Genomic DNA, 19,338 nt, shown 5'->3' with positions numbered 1-19,338 from the left:
ACCTACTAGGTACATCGTAAGCCCAACGAAACTCGGTTTTCTGTCGGGGAGCTACCTACATAGGTAGTATTCAAAGTTAGATCAATTCAGTAAGACAGGCCGACTACCGAGTTCACGTTCGGTAGTCGGATAAGTAGACCCACACGACTTGCACTGATGCTGAACATATTGATGAATGATGTTGCCAGAACAATGTCAATTACTTGGTAGTTATTAGATATATTCCTCTATTGTGCCCCTAACCCGGCTATCCATACATCCAAAAGAAGGGTCGTACCTGGGTTAACCGGATGTAATAGATAGCTTGCACAGTCGCATGGTCCGATCGAGGGAGGTGGCCTCTTCCCCCCTCGTATAATGGACCTTTGAAGTTTGAACCCAATATTTATTATATACTTAGTTACCAGAATAACAAGAACTTTTTACTTTTCTTCTCCTATTAACCTCTTCCTAAGAATACCTACCTAGCCCCACCGAACAAAAGATTGCCCTTGAAGGTGAACATGAGTGGTATCATGGATTCTAAAAGACCCAATATCATTTTCATCATGGCCGATGATCATGCTTCTAAAGCAATAAGTTGCTATGGAGCTGGTATCAACCATACTCCAAATATTGACAGACTAGCTTCTGAGGGCATGAAATTCAACCATTGTTATGTGACGAACTCGATTTGTACGCCCTCACGTGCGGCCATCCTAACGGGCACGCACAACCACGTCAATGGGGTGATGACCCTGAATGATAACATCAACAAGCACTTGCCTAATGTCGCTAAGCACCTCCGGACCGGGGGCTACAGGACTGGTATGGTCGGAAAATGGCACATGGGAGAAGGTCCAGCACATGAACCTACCGGGTTTGACTACTGGTCTGTCCTACCCGGCCAAGGAGACTACTGGGATCCTGAATTCATCGAGCCTCAAGGCGAGAATATCGAATCGGGGTACGTAACAGACATCATAACAGATAAATGTCTGAACTTCATAACCGAGACTCGCAATGCCGATAAACCTTTCTTCGTTATGTGTCACCACAAGGCCCCCCACCGGTCTTGGGAATGCGATGATAAGCACAAACATTTATATGCCGATACACCGATTCGGGTGCCGGAAACGTTCACAGACGACTATAAGAATCGGGCCAAGGCGGCGAAAGTGGCTAAGATGCGCGTCGCAGAGGATCTGACATATCAAGATCTTGGGCTTGTGCAGCCGGATGGCGGAAGCCGTGTGGGCGAACGAGTAGTCCAAGAGTCTGGCTCGAGCCAACGGAAGATTCCAGTTGATGTGACAAGGTTGATTGATAAAGACGACGGCGCCATTTTTACGTTTAACAGCAAGGGCGAGCTGGCCGAGTTCAAATTTCAGCGCTACATGCAGCGATATCTTCGCGTTATCCAATCAGTCGATGATAACGTCGGGCGGATGCTAGATTATCTCGATCGGAACGGGCTTGCGGACAACACTATCGTCATATACACATCGGATCAAGGATTTTTCCTAGGAGAGCACGGTTGGTTTGATAAGCGTTTTATGTACGAAGAATCTTTCCAGATGCCATTCTTGATCAAGTATCCCGCCGAAATTGCCAAGGGATCCGTATGTGATGACATCATCTGTAATGTCGATTTCGCGCCGACGTGGCTTGATTTCGCTCAACTCCCGATGCCCAACTATATGCAGGGAGTGTCATTCCGCTCGCTGCTGCGAGGAGAGACACCGACAGACTGGCAACAGGTCGCGTACCACCGTTACTGGATGCACAACGACATCATCCACGAGGCGAGAGCGCACTACGGTGTGCGCGATCAAAGATATAAATTAATCTATTGGTATAACGAGCATCTGGGGGTGGCTGGAGCAAGACCCGGGGCAGAAAATGAGAAGGAATGGGAGCTATTCGACTGCGAACGCGACCCTCTGGAGTTATTCAACGTTTACAATGAACCGGAGTATGAGCAGGTCATCAAGGATATGACGCGCATGCTAGAGAGGAAGATGCAAGAAATTGGTGATGAGCCGGTTCACCCGACAAACAGGTTATAGATGATGGATGAGAGAAGATGAAGTGAGGATCGGCAAATCGGCATATTGTTTAACCTATGTAGGTATTATGTAACGATATAAGATTTGTTATGAAGGTAAAATGGAAGTTATCATAGTTATCATACTACCGAGGCATTATTCATCAAGACGCTATGCACTTATAAAGTTTCTTCCCCGCGAAGACGATGGGCAATGGGTCCACAATTTGTCTCTTATTCGTCGCTTTCTTAATGAGCAACATATATCAAGTTTTCAACTCCCCTAGGCTTCAATTCCTATATCTACCTATATACTCGTTATTCCTAAACAATCTGGATGTTCTTAAGATTCTGTTAAGCTGCTATCAAGTTATGGGTTAGAGACCAGATAGTTTACCTTAAGACTTAAGTACATACATATCATGGCTGCCTTCTCTGTATTGGAAGGCTAGCACCTGGGAGCGTTAGTAGTCACTCGTGAGTAGCGGCTAGAACTTCATATTCGGGAAGAAAGAGAAGCAGAACCAACATCACAATGGAAACTCATGTCGCTTGCTTCAACGCAACAGGTTCGTCTTTTATTCCCGGAACTTGCGCACAGTGCCGGCATCGTAAGGTAAGATATTGTCGCCAGTAGCCACACAGAACTTACCTCTCCCCGGACCGCTCACATAAGAACCATATAACAGGTCAAATGCGATAAACGACCGGGAAATTGCGCAAATTGTGAACGTCTCGGGTTAGATTGTTCCTTTGCTTCAACGTCCATTGCGCTGAGCGTCCCGCGGAGATTGCGAGGTGTGCGAGCTTGCGCAACCTGCCGTGAATCCAAGATAAAGTGTTCAGGTACAACGCCACGATGCTCCAACTGTAAACGCCGAGGGCGTACATGCGTCTATCCGACGCCTAAGCGACCGACTTTGGATTTAGTCTCCTCTACATCACCTGTTGAAGAAGATGAGGAGGCGGGTACAGTTACTATATTAGAAGGCATGCTAAGCCTTGTCGATATTTTCTTCGAGAAGATCTATCCTATGCCGTCATTTGCATTTTTGCATCCCGCATCGACCAAGAGACGATGTAGGGACGGCGCGCAGAATAAGGTACTGGTTCTAGCTATTAGCGCGATGACTTCCCTCTACACATCACAGAACTTGGAAGAAGCGTCTATCTGGATCGAGGAATCTGAGCAATATATTTGGCAGCATATCGAATCCCCCACAATACCACGCTTACAAGCCCTTCTTCTAATTATACATTACCGTATGGAAACCAGCCGCTTCCAGAGAGCCTTTATGCTTATAGCCATTGCGGCTCGCTCTGCTGCAGCCATGCGCCTGAACCACGAGCGACAGGATCTCGATCCCATCGCCAAGGAGGTGCGCCGGCGGATCGTGTGGTCGCTGAAAATCACAGAAAGATACTTCTCCGTTGGACTTCCAGAATTTGAGCTTTGCCCTTTCGAGAGTATATACCTCCAACTACCAAGTTCGGAGGAAGAATTCAGTGGCGTTGATCAGCCTGGGGATCACGGGTCATACAGTCTTCACGTAAGATTAGAGAATGTCCGGAGGGATATCATGAAATTAACAAGGGCCATAACACTCTGCGAACAACCCTATCCTTTGTTACCTAAGCTCCTCCGAGATTTTAGGCAAGGTCTGGCTGAGGTCGGCTCGGTGATGCTGGACGGTACCGAGTTATCACCTCATCAGATTGCTGAATTGTTAGGAAACCCTTGGCTACCCCGAAGAGTCCTAGCCATTGTTTCATGGCACCAGTGCCACTGCGATTTATATCGTATATTATTAAATGGGTATCCTGAAGCTGCCCCTGCTGTAGTGCTTCGCGCTATCGGCTCTGATGATATAACGGCAGCAGAGCGATGTTGCCTAAAACATTCCATGTCAATTGTTGATATTTTAACCAACCTCAATCAACAGAGCACGGACTGTCATTTACTGGAATTTGATGTAGCTATTTGCGCGTATCACGCCGCACGTCTCCTCCTTTTCATCTCGCGCTTTGGTACAATTAGAGACCGTCCTAGCCCAGAATTCGCTACCAGCAGAGTCGATTTATGTCTAATCGCATTGAAACGATTCTACGGCTCTTCGGTGCTCGTCCGACCAATAATTGAGGAAATGGAACGTTCTGTTAAGACATTTTCTCAACAAGGCCACTCCTCTGTTTCCCCACCATCTAATGCCAACGCTGAGCCCTCCGGAGACTCCGAAGACCAACTTTCATCGGTTGCGAAAACCCGACAACGACTTGCAATTCACAGCCTCCTGAGGCAGGCAGATTTTTCAGACGGGGAAGAGAACGATAGAGAGACAGAAACGGCTCGGCAGAAGAGTCTAAAGGATTCAGAGACATCATTTGATGAACAAGTTTCCTCAGACAAAGACAAGCACCTCTCCACGCAAACCAAATCATTAGCCATGCAAGATCGAGAACCCTTACCTTCAGAATATAACATTGAAGACTATTCGGGAAACAGTTCAAATCAGGCAGCTCAATTTTATGGCGACTCGGCCCCCAGCCCATCCATGTCGGACCAAACAGAGAGTCTTCAATTCCCATTTTCCTTGTGGTTTGGGCAATATGACAATGATTGGCTTCAAAACCCCTTTCCGTGACGAGAAGAAGGGACTACACCCAATATGCTAGTATGGAGCATCCTTCATCAACCCAACACGCTTGGATCAAATTTCGGAAATGCGATTTATATACAGTTTTTTTCCTCGCCAGCATTCAATAATTTTGGGTCATTAACGCCTCATTGATATTAGTCGTTGGCCGTAAGTCGGCCTACGCCACTATTATTCAGCTTCTATCTACTATGATATTGTCACATTGAATCGATGTAAGTCTTCGGTCCTAGAACTACTTCCAATCCAAAAAGTGTAGTTCCCAGAGTCCACATTCCATATTCCATCGATGTAATATCCAAGCTCGTTGTGCGGTACTACCAACTTAATATCCTTGGATTCACCTGGAGCTAGGTCTATTTTGACAAAACGGACAAGTTTCATAACCGGGAATTCAATCACGCTGTACTCGGGTCGATAGTACAATTGCACCACTTCCTTGCCTGCCACTTTTCCGGTATTTTTCACGCTTACGCTCACTGATACGTCTCCCCCATATGAAACCGCACTCGGAGTGACCGGCGACGAAATGTTAAACGTCGTATAGCTCAACCCAAATCCGAACCTTAAGGGTGCGTATCGAGCTACTTGCGGCCACTGCCAGTCGTATAATGTAGCAGTACCGAACCCTCCTTGATCATCAGATGGCAAATAATCGTACGCAGCAGGAAATGCGCCGTTGGCCTGGGGCATCGTCACTGTCAGCTTTCCGCTAGGATTCGTATCGCCGAATAAAATCTCGACGAGTGCGTCGCCAGTGAACTCGCCAGATAACCAGGAGTGGATAATAGCAGCGGATCGCATCGTTGATTCATTAAGAACGAATGTCTGTCCACCGCTCATAACTAGTATCGTAGGGACACCAGTGTCTAGTACGGCATCTAATAGCTGTTGTTGGAGCCCTGGGAATCCTAACTCTGCATGCGCGAACCCCTCACCATCCGTGCGACGGTTATTTATCTCGGTTGCATCAAATGTGCCATATCCTGAACCGAGAACCACGACAGCAAACCCAGCTTCCCTAGCAACTGCCATGGCTGCATCGATGCCTGAGCTATCGTTCGAAGGAAGCGCATCGACACCGTGAGCGTAGAGCACATTCTCATCCCCAAGTTCCTTTGAGAGACTACGGCGCAACGAGTCGCCGTAAGCAGGATCAGTGGCGTTGCAAGCCGCGTACATGCCGGCGTTTATCATGTCTGCGTACGCACCCACAACTGCGATCTTGCCTATGTTATTCCTCTGCAGAGGCAAGATGCCATCATTCTTTAGGAGTACGACAGATTCCCGGGAAATATTTCGATTTATTTCCAAGTGGTCCTCATTTCTCAGCGTGTTCGCCATTTTCTCAACCGACGGTAGCGAGTTATCAAATACACCGGTTGCGAATTTAATCACAAGCAGAGCTAAGACGGACTTGTCAATTAGATTGGCGATTTCGGTGTTGTTGAATTCGTTAATCAGAGTCGTGTATAGGCCTGCTCCATCAGGAGATAGTTCGTGTTCTAGTCCCGCGCGAAGGGCCTTCAGAGCAGCGTCTTCACGAGATTTTGCGACTTTCGATTCTGTCGTAGTATATTGTATGGAACTTGCGTCTGACATGACTAGTCCCTCGAATCCAAGGTTGTATCTTAGTATGTCCTGAATCATGTGCCTATTGATAGACATAGGTACACGATCTACTGACGCGTAGGATACCATCAACGATAGGGGTTCGGCTTCCTTGATAACTTTAATGTACGGGGCTGCGAGATCGTTCATGATATGGTTTATGCCTCCGGACATGCTCGCTCGGTTAACACCGCCATTACCGCGCCCGTAAACCCAGTGCTTAACTGTTGTCGCGATCTTGACGAAGCCGTTATCATCCTTCGCCTGCATGGTCTGAACGTGCTTCGTGCCAAATTGTGAGATGAGATAAGTGTCCTCTCCAAACCTAACCATAGTTAGCTGATTTTCACTTGGATCTTATGATGACTCCTAAAGGCTCACATCTCGCCATTTCGACCATTTCTAGGGTCGTAGGCGATATCGAGTTCCGGAGAAAGAACCCAGTTAACGCCAAGCGCATGGTTCTCGTCTCGGATAGCGGCGATGACTCGCTCGTAAAGATCCAGGTTCCATGACGAGGCCATAGAAATAGCACCAGGGAACAATGTACCGCCAGACACCCATACTGAGTTAATGGAGTCTGTAATTACCACATACGGGATGCCCAGCCTCGTACTGTTGATCTGCTCAGCACGTAGTTCGTTCACGACCGGCAAAACGTCCTTGGCATAGTTGTACTGAGCTCCCAGGCCTATTTTTATTGTTCATTAGATGTTAGTGAGTCATCCGTGCCACTCATCGGGATACATGGCCACTCTTCGCGTACCTATCTGCCCATTCTGAGTCTTGTGAGCAATATCGAAGGCCGTCTTGTTAAGAGTCGCTTGTCCGTTGGTGCGCCCAAGAGTTCGTCGAACACCACCCAGCTGGCCTACCTTTTCTTCCCAGGTCATACGTTGGAGTAGATCTGCCGCTCGTTCCTTGGGCGGGAGGGACGAGTCTAAATATGCTGGGTTATGTTGCCCCGCGCAAACGAGCTTAGAGATACTTGTTATGTCCCACAGTCCGACCAGGAAGGCAGTCAGGGCCGCGACACGGACCATCTTCGCAAATACCACTGGTACTTGAACTGTTCCTAGATAGATAAGTAAGTCGCAAGGTTCAAGGAACAGCAGTCCTTAGGCATATTGCAAAATTCATCCGCCCATCGTCGTCCGGATTTTATATCAAGCGCAACGAGGATTTCAGACGATCGCCTTGCTAGGTTTCGATCGCGCAATACTTGGCCCATGACCGCAGGACGACGTCGTCTACGGAGGGCAAGCATGCTTATGCAGGGACGCACGCGCGACCCATTTGACTAGGCGAATCATATTCCTGCCCAGGACAAGGAAGCTAGTTTGGAGCCAAAGAGTCGGATCGGTAGTCGGTCGGGAGTCTTAGATTGGTAAGGTATGTTCTCCACTAACCTACGTGACGATCAACTCCATCGGGACTTGATAGATCCCCCGTTTTTGAATCTATCGGAAAGAGAGGACGACTGAAATATATGGCTCTCTAAGGCTAAGTCGGATTACTTGGGGCTAAGGTCTGTCCTAGTTATGGGGTTCATATTACCCTCCCAAAAGTACAGGTAATTATATCAATTTATATATCTAGGTAGATAGGTAGGTAGTCTGTCGATTCTTCATCAATTACTTTTTTCTCTTTCTTTTTTAATCTTCTTTCTTGGTGCCGACATTTCAGCCGGGGTTCTCCTTGCCTGACATTGACGATATCGAAGTGGATTGCGATTTTTTAGTCATTGTAGCGGAAGACATTGTGGAGGATTGGTGGAGGCTGAATAGGATTATGTTTTTTGCAAGTGGATTTGGCAGATTTTATAAATATTGTGAGTTTTTCACATCTATTAATGATATTTTCAAGCCTAAAATAAACCTTTGCCGGGTGGGTGGGCGATACCTATTCAGCTAGTTAATTCAAAGTTTCTGGCTTGGGGGATTAGACTTACAGAGGTTTTAGCGCATCATTGTAGGGAGTGCTGACATTTCAGCTGCGCCTTTGTTTGTTAGCAGGTACCTGGTAGGTACTTGTCCGCGCGATCTCCAGGGCTGATTAATTGGAAAACTACTCGCTATAACCATGCACTAAAGTGCTCTATAAGTTAAACCGGTTTACCTCCAGGGCTGTGATTAAATACTGTCGCATCCATATTTATGTGCAAAACTAGGTACGCAAGCACGGAATACGATAGCCTCTATATCAAGAGAATCACCAATAGAGCATGAGGATTGAAAAAAGTCACCATTGGATTTCCACTATGTTCCTTATTATGAGAGTTTAGGTCTCATTAGTCCCACCTAAATAATCGCTTGCGGAAGCCCTGGAGCTTTCGCTTGATATAGGGAGCAGCTTCACACACCATCTTACCATATTACTAACTCAACTCTTACTATCGCCTACGTCATACTAGGTACATGAGTCTTTCCACGTTAAGGGTCTCAGAAATTTTGTCATAGAAAAAGACCGTATAGTCTAGAATATCCTCACATGGCGCGACTTTTTTTTTGTAGTGGCTAAGGCCCCAAGGAGGGCTGAGCTACAGCGAATATCCACTAGAATTTAGAGCAAGCAGCGTGAAAGACTACCTGGTACCTAGAACGAATCACCAATTAGGTCCTAATTTTACATAATCCTATCATCTCTCAAAAGTTGGGTTTTCGCTCCTAATTTAATTGATTCATTGAATATGTTTAACTATAATACCTATTTAATCAGCCTTGGATGCATTTTCCCGAACCTTTCATCAGCGTTACATGATAACACTCGAGGTTAGCGAAGGAGGCGTCCGAGGGATATGGCATTCACTTCAACCACTCCAAACGGCAGGTCCTGGGGGAACATAGGGAGACTCTGCCGATATCGCGCCCAGGTTTACCAGAATGCCCGGATCATTACTCTTGTAGGCTCCGGGTAGTGCAACTAGAGGCCCAGGAGTACCATTACCGCCTCCAGTGACCTTAATCTGCGTGCAAGCGAGGTAGAACTGGGCTCCGTTTGGTCGGTTGGCTAAGTGTAACGCAATTTGCTCTACGCGAAGTAGATAATCGCCGTCAGGGGTCGCGGAGGGAATAGTTGCATTCGTTAACACATACTCGTCTGATTATTCGTTAATTACCATTGTTTTTACCATCGCGGATACATTTGATATATGATGAGAAACACCTACTCTGGGAGGGCCAAGTCATTTGCTTGTTACTGTCGACAGTCGGCGTCGTTGTGTGAATCTTGAACCAGACGTTACCGGAGCCATCCCAGCTGGAAGCACTCTGCCCCTCAGGCACCTTGGCTAAGTAGTATTGAGTAGGACCTGGGTGGTTGACTTGTTGGGTCGAAATGTAATGAATAGTGGCGCCAGCAGGGACGGTGGCTATGTTGGCTGCATTTTGTGAAGAATAGCAGCGAATATCGGCACTGGCCGGGTTCTCGATACCCTGTTTGCTATTGGCATTCTTGGTGGTTCGAGTGGCCCACCAGTCTGCTTCTTCAGATTTGCCGTTGATAACAAGTCTCGGAAATGTATCTAAGATTCTTCAGCAAGATTACTCGGAGGCTAAGTAGAGTCTAAGGTTAGCATACAGTGAGCTTGCACAGCTGTCGCAACAATCAGGATACTCGTAAGAAACTTCATTGTGGTTGTTAAGTTTGGAAAGAGACTAAGGAACCAGAAACGTAGAACCATATCCGGAGTGATACCCGGGTTTATGTGCTTTGGGCTACAGCTTGCGCTCATGCTCATTCATCAAGGCCAATGAAGATACGGAGGTAGTGATGTTAATTTGTTGCAAATTTAGTCCCGTGTTATTCCGCATTGATCGTCTCGGAACATAGAACGGTCTCATCGCAAATAATGTCGTTGTTTTTTCCAACCTATAGACTTCCTTGCGGCTAATATTGGAGCCAAGCTAAGATATATACACACTCTATCCATTTATAGAATATCTCGGCATTCTAGAAAATACATGCGGGGAAATTTTAAGCACTTTTCAAGCGATGATAGCCTCAAGTTAGCAGGTGGGTATGTTTTTTGAGCCCTATTTAGTTCCAGCGAAGGTAAGGTTGTCTAACATATTGCATGTAAATCTACCCACTACCTATTTTAAAATGGGGAGTATAGGTAGGTGTATTCCGTGATGATCAATACCCTTACCTACGAGGTATTTTCTGCTAGGAAATAGAATTAATTTTTAAGAAACCTTATAATTATGAAATATCGATAATACTCATTAATCTAACCCATATGCCACCATTCCGTACCTGATTATCTCGTCCCGAATTCTACAATCCTTCTACAAAACAAGGGTATTACCTACCTAGTTATTAAGATTATATAAACATTTTTAGTTACTAGAACTGGCTTTTGAAGTCTCCTCGTGCTTTCAGCACAGCGCTTTAAGCAGGAAAATGAGCATTGATCAAGACATCCAAATGCTAGCTAATACGCTGACTTTTGATGCAATTCTGATCATGGGAATGGGACCCTTACTTTCCTTAATACCTACTTAGGTAGGTATTGGTATCCTCATGAGCAAAGTACTTCATTTTGTGTGAGACCTTTTATACATGACAAAATATCATCTTAATTATTAACACTTTCCGACTTAATTAAAGCGTAGCACTGGAATAAACGACCAGTATTCAAATTAACCAAGCAATATACGTACTATACACTGGTAGTTGATGTTGAGTACTTCATAATTTTTGATAAGGTATTATAACTAATAATGACCTCGAGGTCAAGAAAACTTTTATTGTTGCAGATTTACACACGGCCTCAAGATTTAAGGCTTTTAGAATTTACAAAAAAGGGGCTAATAGATAATTGACATCTAAGTTGTCAAAAGGTAAACGCCACCAATTTTTAAGTTTTCATCTGTTATCCTAGGAAAGAGTCAGTTTCCATGTACTATGAACGGGTTATCATAGTCTTTCCCGTTACGGTGGTTACTAAACCTTTTTGGTTGTGAAGTTATCAATATTATGCCCATTTCAAAAGCCACGAAGCTCATAAGGCTAGATGTAGCAACTAATATTTACACCAGTAGGTAACAGAACTTGACGCATGCTAATTTGATTTCTCAAATGACATATCATGATGGCGTTGGCGGGCTTCTATAAACCTCAAAGTAAGCCTCATCGTCACTTAAACATCTAATAAATCCAACCCTAAAGCCTTTCAGAACAATGTGTGTAGATATTGAAGTTACCTGTATAAGCACTTCCCTAAATCTTCCCTATATATATCAACTCACCTCTCTTAATATATCGTTCTTTTCTGTGCCAGGTATCTCAGTCTATATCCTCTACAATTTACAGCTTCGTCCAGGTTCCAACAAAAGTCTCACGGCCAAGCTCCGAAGCCTTGGAAGTTGAACTAATTATAAGTCAATTGAGTCCGAAACAAAAAAAAACAATAATAACAATTGCCTTCATCACCCTCATCATTAGGATGCCGTTCAACAATTTTCCAGACGTGTCTTCCTACCCTGGCTACTTTTCCACTCCATTTTCTAGGAACCAAGACTCTCCTGGATCAGTCCAAGAGCCATCATTTCCTCAAGCAAGCCAAGCACGCACCACTTGTATGACAAACCCTTTCAATCCATCACAGATAATAGGCCGGCCGCCAAGTCCTCAGAATTGTGATAATCTCGCAACTGATATAGAGATGACGGATGCCTCTACCGGCACGTACCCGGTTCAGATGGATTTGGAGCCTACCTATCTCAGTTGTTATTCAAAGCCAATGGAATTCGACCATGGATTCAACAACAGTTCCGACTATTCGACGACAAATACGTCTACTCCTCATGCTAGACACTCGCATAATCCAAAAATTACAAAAAGATCTAGCAAGACACACAGATCCCGAATAGCTCGCATTATTCAAAGAAGATGCAAAAATAAACGCTATAATAACGACTCGCAAAAAGTGACATCTCCACCGGGGTCGCCAGATAAGATGGATATAGACGGACCCCCTGAACTTTTGGAGTCCTTGCGGATCAAAAACGAGACTCAAGTGCTACAGTCACAATATAATCACAGCTTTCAAACTCCAAATACGCAATCACCCCTTGGATCACATTTCAACTCGGCTTCTCAACCATACGTCAACTCACAACAAACTATAAATGGAGATCAAATGAGCGGGCTTCAACTACTGACAACAAACCAGCTCTAGTATATAGTATCGAGTGTCATTTCCACCCTTTTCTAGTATTATTTCTGCTCTCTTAGTAATACCCATTCCCGAGACAAGCAATTACTAACTCCTATTGCCACAGTGGATTCAGATAGACTAGTCCAGCCCTAGCAATTTTCTGGAATTCAAACATGTTCCCCTCAACAATGAACATGCTTACGCTCGAAGGATATGCATACCACGGGATATATACATATGACGCGCAACAATGACCCATAAGACGTCTAGAGTTACATATTTTTAAATTATTTGCAAAGAGGATCGAGAAGCTTATATACATACCTACACATTATAGGATATAGGGGCATATACATGAGTAATGGAGTACTCATTTACTTTGGGCTACAGAAACACACCGGAAGGTTCGCATTCGAAGTTTCTGGCGATATCAGGAATAGAAAGGGGGATTAATCTATACATACATAAAATGTATATGAATGACTAACGAGAAAAACCAATCTCACAATTGTTGTTTACATATTAGTAATCTTGTTGCTAAGGTGACTGCCGTACACGGTGACATTTAGCTTAGCTAAGCTGACAGTCTGCAAATGCCTTAGGTAATCCAAAAGCTGATATAATCAATGATTACCTAACGGTGACTCGGAGCCTGGAGGTGTGTTTTGTTATGTAATCAACTATATTAGGTCATCTTCCGTTCCTTTTAGTTCTAACTTCTAACTCCAAGAACTCTATGAAGTTTTACTACCGAACGATGTCTAGATATAATGAGACGAGAGAAAACACATCTTTATATTCAATCAAAGATGCACAGTCTAGGTAATCAATATCTCTCGACAAAATTTCCCCACATAAGTTCAATCTTGGGGTTGGTAATGATAACCGAATTGGTGTCCGCCGGCTAAAGTCTCGATATCACCTCAGGAGCGATCTAGCCTCTTAATCCGTTCGTATGCTGGCTAGTGGATTTTCATCTCGATTCAGACTATGCAGAGTTTTGCGGCTTCATCACAGCTAAGTAAATGAAGAAAATAGGAAATATCTCGATATTTATTAAAGAGGACATTGAGACAAACATGCCTCTACTGTAAAATACATCTACTTGGGCACAACCAAAATTTTGTTCAGAGAGAAGGCATACTAGGTATACGACTAAACCCTGATGAGCCTCAAGTTTAAGCTGGTTGTTCGAGCTTCTAAAATCTAAAAATATCCGGTTTGCTATCTCGGGGTAGCGGCAATATCAATGTACGGCAAGGAGGTCCAGGTTCCGGAAGACGCCGATGTCACCTCGCCGCTCCCACGCGTTGGGGTGATATAGACTCATATATTATCTCGTCAAGGCATGCGAAACATGAAGTGATGATCATATTCTGGATTATACAACTTACCTTGCCTCGATTCTTTTTTTCTAGGAAGACCGTCAAAAAATATGCCATCTCCTAAGTCCGCCGCCATCATCGGCACCATCGCTCTCCCTTTTTTAGGGGCAGCATTTCCATCAGTAGCGCCGGCAGCCGAGTGTGCGCCGGTTCCGTCCGCGGGCAAGTATCCCACATACCAGCAGCTTCCCACGCAGACGACGCTCCCAGACCCGTGGCTGCCGCTAGCATACACCACGACCGACAGCAAAGGTGGTGACTCGCCGTCCTTCGCGTCTGATGTGATGGTAGGTAAGGGTAAGAATCGGATCCAGACGCCCGAGGAATGGTACCGATGCCGACAGCCCGAGATCCTTCAGATGCTACAAGAATATCAGTGAGAGCACCACCATAGCCCGCAACCGGAAAAACTAATCCATGCTTTGGGTCCGGGGGGCTTCTATTATAAGTTCTAACGGCACTATAGATACGGTTACTACCCCGACCATTCCCAAGAGACGGTCAAGGCAACACGTAGTGGCAACACAGTTAATATCGAAGTGACGGCAGGGGGAAAAACGGGGAAATTCAGCGCCACACTAGCATTGCCATCGACAACGCCTGCTCCCGTCGTAATCAATATCGGAGGTATGACGAACCAGCCATATCTCCAGGCCGGCATCGCTGTCGTCGGCTTCGATTATTCTCGCGTGGCGGCCGATAGCAATGCTGGGACCGGCGCCTTTTGGGATATCTACAAAGGACAGGATATCGGTATGGCTTCTCGCCTTCGAAAAAGCTGGTTTCGATCCCCTATTACCCCTCTTTAGCCTATTCTTTCTAGGCTTGTCCACTTGTTCTTGTTAGGGAACTGATGAAAGGCTGACAATCCGCCTTGTCAAACAGGCGTCCTCACTGCATGGGCGTGGGGTTTCCACCGCGTGCTCGACGCGCTCAATACCACGGTACCTGAAATTGACAGCACGCGTGTGGGCGTGACAGGGTGTTCGCGGCTCGGCAAGGCGGCGCTCGCGGCCGGGCTGCTCGACAAGCGTATCACACTGACGATGCCGATGAGCAGCGGGGTGCAGGGGCTCGGACCGTACCGGTACCATGGGCTGAGCGGGCAGGATGAGACGCTCGAGAACAGCAAGAGCGGGGCCGGGTGGTGGACGGACAAGACACTAGGCACGTTCGTGAACCACGCTGAGAGTTTGCCGTACGACGCCCACACCATAGCCGCCGCCATCGCGCCTCGTGCGCTCGTTATCGATCAGGGCACCGGCGATCAGTTTACGAATTCCAAGGGCACTTCCGTCATCGTCTATCCCGCCGCCAAGCTCGTCTACGATTGGCTGGGCGTTCCCGATCAGATCGCCATGTCCGTCCGCGGTGGTGGCCATTGCGACATGAGTGGATTGTACGCGTGTCCCCTTTTCTTCGCTCCTACGTCTTTTTTTGGTGTATTTGGAAAATTTCCAAGGAAGTCTTCTGCCGTGCCCAATTTTAATTAGAAATTGCCACCCATCTCCAATACTAACTTTACATCTAGTAACAGCGTTCTGCCCTTCGTAACGAAGGTACTCCAGAACCAGACCATCACTAAAGACTATGATGATTTGGGGAGTTACGGTTCTCCGATGACAACGGCATATCCCTGGGCCACTGCGGTACCCAAGGCGGCATGAATTTTATGAAAATTTACGGTAGCAAATATCGGGATATCGGGATATCGGGGTCTGTGTACAAACAAAAAGAATCAGAATCGCAAAACTTTGGATTTCAAGAACTAGTTCCAAGTATTTTGTTTACACGTAGCCAGCAAACTCCAATCCTATGCATTGGCCTCGTTATTAGAATAAAGACCGCGTGTAGGTAGGCGAAGATCTATGGCATATCCGTGCCTGAGGTTACCCTATCCGAAACGCCGTCGCCCCCGGAAAGAGGTAGTACATAAAAGCAATTCACGCAAAAGCGCCTACGATGGCCATGAGCGTAGCTCCCGCTAAGACGGCGAATCCGGCGTTCCTGCGTTTCTTCCCCTTCAACGACTTGTAGCTTTTCTCCGTGAGGAAGTCCTCCGCAAGTAATTGCACTAAGCCGGCGAACAGAAGCAGGCCGCTCGAGATGGCGTTCATAATACCAACCATAAGCAAACCTGTCTGACTGAGCGGATCGTACAGTCTGTGGACAGCAAGCCCAATGGCCTGGCCGATGGGAGTAGTAAGCCCATAAGCCAAGACCATCAGCCACGGACGGACAGAAGAACGTGGGAACTGGATCGCGGCTATACGGGAGCCGAGAGCTAGGCCCTCGAAGGTCTGATGAAAGGCGATGGCAACTAGAAAGACGACAAACGGCGGTCCTGTTGCGACAGATACGGCCATACCGATGAAGACGCTGTGGAACAGGATGCCAGCTTCTAGGAGCACACATTGAAGCATTCGTCGTTTCTGTTCTTCGGGTGTAAGGGGGGCTTGGGCTACAGACTCGGAATATCGGTTCGCATGAGCGGTTCCATTAGATGGCGCAAGAGGCTGCGCATCATCGTCCGCCACAGGATCGAGTTCATTGAGATTAATATCGAGATCCTCATCATGATCGTCATTGACATCATCGTCCACATCTGGACTTCTGCGACCAAATGATCTAGTCGAACTCGGAGGTAGTACGATCGTAGGTGTGGTGTTCGGCAATGGTGAAACGTCGGCCATTAGACCTTGACTGGAGCTCATATCACCAAGTGCGATATCTGTTGGCCTGTGGCTGGCAGCCCGTTTAGCTGCCAAACCACCATTAACCTGAACGCCATCAATCTCCTCTGCATCTTCATCATAAGAATCCCACGCGTGATCATGCGAATGGCCGGCGCCCCTTGTAGTTAGATACGACTCCAGCGCCGCCACTGTCAACACGGAGGCCATAGCTATTAAACCTGCCATAGGTTGGTATGATTCGCTAAACAGCGGCGGAAGACACGGGTCGGTAAGGGATATGAAAGCTGTGGGGAGAAGATGGACGAATGCGGTCGCCAGAAGCACACCGGTGCCGAAGTGTTGGCTAAGGAAGACGATAGTATTCGCTCGGCGGGTTCTAGCCGACTGACGAGAGAAGAGAGGGAATCCACATGCTACGAACAATCCCCGATGATTAGCGAATATGCCTTAAAGTGTTGACCCGAGGCACCAAATTAGAAATATCATACATACCTAGAACACTGAGAGTAAGAATTAAGAATAAAGCGAATACATGTAGTGGTGTATCGTATGCGCCTCTGTCGCCTGACCCGCAAGCTGGTCTTTCATTGTCGGGTTTGGAATTGCCGGCGCCATGTCGTTTCTGAAGTTCGGCTAGTAGTAGGTGCGTAGGCACTGAAGTCCAAGCCATATCTGGAGAAGGGCCAAGTCAGCCCATTGATGCGAAAATAAGGGAAAGGGTATCTGGAGATAGGGATCTGGGATTACTCGTACCTCCCTGATTAGGCACATCCATCGCGGCAGCGGCAGCGGCAGCGGCAACGATGGAAATGTGAGGATGGTTCACAGGAAGTTGCGACTAGTTACGGACAGCATCGTCACAGCAATTGTAAAATTGCTGCAGTTGCTGAATTTCTAGATTTGATGTTTAGATGGAGAAGCGCAAACCGGTAAACTCGACGTTATGGAAATGGAAGCCGTAGTCGTAGATGCCATAAAACGCGTAGTTGTCATTGTTCTCAATTAGCTCGGCAGGCACAGCCGGATCCACGATACAGTGTAACACTGCTAAAACCGGTACCCAACACCAAGTACACATGGTCCCGTTTAAACTCCGGTTAAATATTCTACTTCAAGTATCTAGTACCATGAAGGTATTCACTTCAGAAACCTGATCACCTAACATACCCCCTTGTACTTGACCTAAACAGCTAGCTAAATTTGGCAATAAGTGGACCCTAAATGAAAGTCAATGATTGGCTAAATTTCATGGAAAAAATTACCCACCTCGTTCACCTGAGCCACTTATGTGCCGAGCCACTGCTTAGGAATACGCCACCGCGCATGGGTCCACCTTTCCTAATTGGGTAACAACTATTTCAACTATTCTTTTGAAATTACCCAACTAGTTCTAAGTCCCATAATTAATCAGTAATTAATCACTGATTAATGACTGATTGATCACTGATTAATCAGTGATTGATTACTAATTAATCACCAAAATAATAAACCTCGAATTATCTTAATTTTAACGTAAAAAATAAGAAAGTAATACAAAGGTTTAAATTTCAAAAAGATATTACTAAATAAGGCTAATAGATGCGATTAATTCTTAATTGAAGAGATGCAATTGGCTGCACGCACTTGAGTATGACGAGTGTGTGGCCCAGGTGTGGCTAATGTGGCTAGAAGGCTTTTAGTTGGCCTAAACGTGGCTATAGCCCACTAATTCCCCAAGAGGGCTAGTTGTTTAGGTTATGTACAGGGGGGTATGTTAGGTTATCCCCCCTCTCAAATATAAAGTTTCCTTAAACATACTCTGGTAGCACGTAAGGATAGATTCAGCGAGGACATGCGTCAAAAACGATACCCATGGACTCTTTTTAGTCGAGTTTCTCGTCTGGTAGTCATTCCCGTCTCTAAATTACTAATAGCTTGGAGATCTGTAACTTTCAAATAGACAATGCCTACAACGAAAAGTCTTATCGAGTCAAGGCCTTTGATAGGGATATCAGGGGTCTTGACTCAAATTAGGTAATATTATGTATGATAAATCTGCATGTCTTACCACAGGCGGTTACACAAAAGATTTCTTTTGTACACGCTGTAACTATCTGTTTTAGCGCTTTTTCTCTTTCGATGGAAGGGCAGAGTGAAGGTTTGTAGCATAAAACAGAGGATCCCAAGTTTAACGTTGCTCAAAGGTTGACATTACGTATCTTCCTAGAATATTCAAATAATACCCAAGTTTCGTTTTTAATTTCCACCTAGTATGTATATACGTATAGATTTATAGGTATATGTATATCCATTAATGCAAGGGTGCGTAAAAGCCGGTACCAACTCCAAAAAGAGCATGCAGTCAGATGGAAACTTATCAGACATCAAGGAAAAGATTAAAAATTATATATTAAGACTAGTCACACGCTGATAAAAATATCTATTACAAATTGAAACAATAAATTAAATCGAGTCATCGGACATGTATTAGATGCGTACCAGAAAAGAAGGAACTTGTAAAGACAACACTCAGGTAACCAAAATATAGAATCGTATCCAAGTCAACGGCAATATGTGGGAAATAACACCTCCTTTTTCGCGGGGTAACTGGCTCAAGGTGGGGGTGGCGCGCGTCCTAAAAGCTGTTAGATAATCAAGCAGGTGCAAGCAATAATATCATGGATGTACAGTATGTAGCAAGAGCAAAAAGACTCCAAAGTTCAGGAACATTCCTTCTCAAATGACAAGGGAATGGCCAATCAAGATTAGTGCGCATATCTTTCCTGTTTCTCATTGGTTGCTGTCGTCGGGGAATTATGTGAAC

The 19,338-nt window shown here is 45.7% G+C and overlaps 6 protein-coding genes across 6 annotated transcripts; 3 read left to right on the top strand and 3 right to left on the bottom strand.

Annotated features, from left to right (window-relative positions):
* The first annotated feature begins 183 nt into the window (after nt 1-183).
* Nucleotides 184-2,070, top strand: GGS22DRAFT_170740 (extracellular sulfatase Sulf-2). Its single transcript, XM_047962491.1, has one exon. The coding sequence runs from the start codon at nt 504-506 to the stop codon at nt 2,046-2,048; it is 1,545 nt and encodes a 514-aa protein (XP_047816184.1). The 5' UTR covers nt 184-503; the 3' UTR covers nt 2,049-2,070.
* Nucleotides 2,071-2,280: 210 nt separating this feature from the next.
* Nucleotides 2,281-4,769, top strand: GGS22DRAFT_50631 (uncharacterized protein). The gene is made up of 2 exons (XM_047967278.1): nt 2,281-2,642; nt 2,716-4,769. The coding sequence occupies exons 1-2, from the start codon at nt 2,562-2,564 to the stop codon at nt 4,666-4,668; spliced, it is 2,034 nt and encodes a 677-aa protein (XP_047816183.1). The 5' UTR covers nt 2,281-2,561; the 3' UTR covers nt 4,669-4,769.
* Nucleotides 4,770-4,869: 100 nt separating this feature from the next.
* On the bottom strand, nt 4,870-7,334 carry GGS22DRAFT_181268 (glycoside hydrolase family 3 protein; the record flags this gene model as incomplete). The annotated part of the gene is made up of 3 exons (XM_047963848.1): nt 4,870-6,616; nt 6,673-6,982; nt 7,058-7,334. 3 exons carry the CDS (start codon nt 7,332-7,334, stop codon nt 4,870-4,872), a joined length of 2,334 nt encoding a protein of 777 aa, XP_047816182.1.
* A 1,626-nt stretch (nt 7,335-8,960) lies between these two features.
* GGS22DRAFT_170738 (lytic polysaccharide monooxygenase) lies at nt 8,961-10,038 on the bottom strand. The gene is made up of 3 exons (XM_047962490.1): nt 9,871-10,038; nt 9,461-9,814; nt 8,961-9,390 (listed from the first exon to the last, which is right to left on the bottom strand). The coding sequence occupies exons 1-3, from the start codon at nt 10,028-10,030 to the stop codon at nt 9,101-9,103; spliced, it is 804 nt and encodes a 267-aa protein (XP_047816181.1). The 5' UTR covers nt 10,031-10,038; the 3' UTR covers nt 8,961-9,100.
* A 3,216-nt stretch (nt 10,039-13,254) lies between these two features.
* GGS22DRAFT_50617 (carbohydrate esterase family 15 protein) lies at nt 13,255-15,644 on the top strand. Its single transcript, XM_047967277.1, has 5 exons — nt 13,255-13,276; nt 13,382-14,215; nt 14,306-14,592; nt 14,725-15,238; nt 15,371-15,644. The coding sequence occupies exons 2-5, from the start codon at nt 13,890-13,892 to the stop codon at nt 15,504-15,506; spliced, it is 1,263 nt and encodes a 420-aa protein (XP_047816180.1). The 5' UTR covers nt 13,255-13,276; nt 13,382-13,889; the 3' UTR covers nt 15,507-15,644.
* A 95-nt stretch (nt 15,645-15,739) lies between these two features.
* On the bottom strand, nt 15,740-17,555 carry GGS22DRAFT_50611 (Zinc/iron permease). Its single transcript, XM_047967276.1, has 3 exons — nt 17,289-17,555; nt 17,028-17,207; nt 15,740-16,948 (listed from the first exon to the last, which is right to left on the bottom strand). Exons 1-3 carry the CDS (start codon nt 17,308-17,310, stop codon nt 15,783-15,785), a joined length of 1,368 nt encoding a protein of 455 aa, XP_047816179.1. The 5' UTR covers nt 17,311-17,555; the 3' UTR covers nt 15,740-15,782.
* Nucleotides 17,556-19,338: the final 1,783 nt, after the last annotated feature.

Source organism: Annulohypoxylon maeteangense (assembly GCF_022496945.1).
Source record: "Annulohypoxylon maeteangense strain CBS 123835 unplaced genomic scaffold GGS22scaffold_16, whole genome shotgun sequence".
In the NCBI taxonomy this organism is placed as follows: domain Eukaryota; kingdom Fungi; phylum Ascomycota; class Sordariomycetes; order Xylariales; family Hypoxylaceae; genus Annulohypoxylon; species Annulohypoxylon maeteangense.
Note: the sequence above shows the minus strand (reverse complement) of the source record. Positions and strands in the feature narration are given on the sequence as shown.

Excerpts from the sequence above, each read along its gene's own strand:
- GGS22DRAFT_170740 (XM_047962491.1), top strand. The coding sequence starts at position 504 with ATGAGTGGTATCATGGATTCTAAAAGACCCAATATCATTTTCATCATG.
- GGS22DRAFT_50631 (XM_047967278.1), top strand. The coding sequence starts at position 2,562 with ATGGAAACTCATGTCGCTTGCTTCAACGCAACAGGTTCGTCTTTTATT. Across the intron at positions 2,643-2,715 it reads CACAGTGCCGGCATCGTAAG|GTCAAATGCGATAAACGACC; the intron begins GTAAGATATTGT and ends ACCATATAACAG.
- GGS22DRAFT_170738 (XM_047962490.1), bottom strand. The coding sequence starts at position 10,030 with ATGAGCATGAGCGCAAGCTGTAGCCCAAAGCACATAAACCCGGGTATC. Across the intron at positions 9,815-9,870 it reads GACAGCTGTGCAAGCTCACT|ATACATTTCCGAGACTTGTT; the intron begins GTATGCTAACCT and ends GAAGAATCTTAG. Across the intron at positions 9,391-9,460 it reads AATGACTTGGCCCTCCCAGA|ACGAGTATGTGTTAACGAAT; the intron begins GTAGGTGTTTCT and ends ACGAATAATCAG.
- GGS22DRAFT_50617 (XM_047967277.1), top strand. The coding sequence starts at position 13,890 with ATGCCATCTCCTAAGTCCGCCGCCATCATCGGCACCATCGCTCTCCCT. Across the intron at positions 14,216-14,305 it reads CAGATGCTACAAGAATATCA|ATACGGTTACTACCCCGACC; the intron begins GTGAGAGCACCA and ends ACGGCACTATAG. Across the intron at positions 15,239-15,370 it reads CATTGCGACATGAGTGGATT|TAACAGCGTTCTGCCCTTCG; the intron begins GTACGCGTGTCC and ends CTTTACATCTAG.
- GGS22DRAFT_50611 (XM_047967276.1), bottom strand. The coding sequence starts at position 17,310 with ATGGATGTGCCTAATCAGGGAG. Across the intron at positions 17,208-17,288 it reads GGATGTGCCTAATCAGGGAG|ATATGGCTTGGACTTCAGTG; the intron begins GTACGAGTAATC and ends GCCCTTCTCCAG. Across the intron at positions 16,949-17,027 it reads TCTTACTCTCAGTGTTCTAG|CATGTGGATTCCCTCTCTTC; the intron begins GTATGTATGATA and ends GATTGTTCGTAG.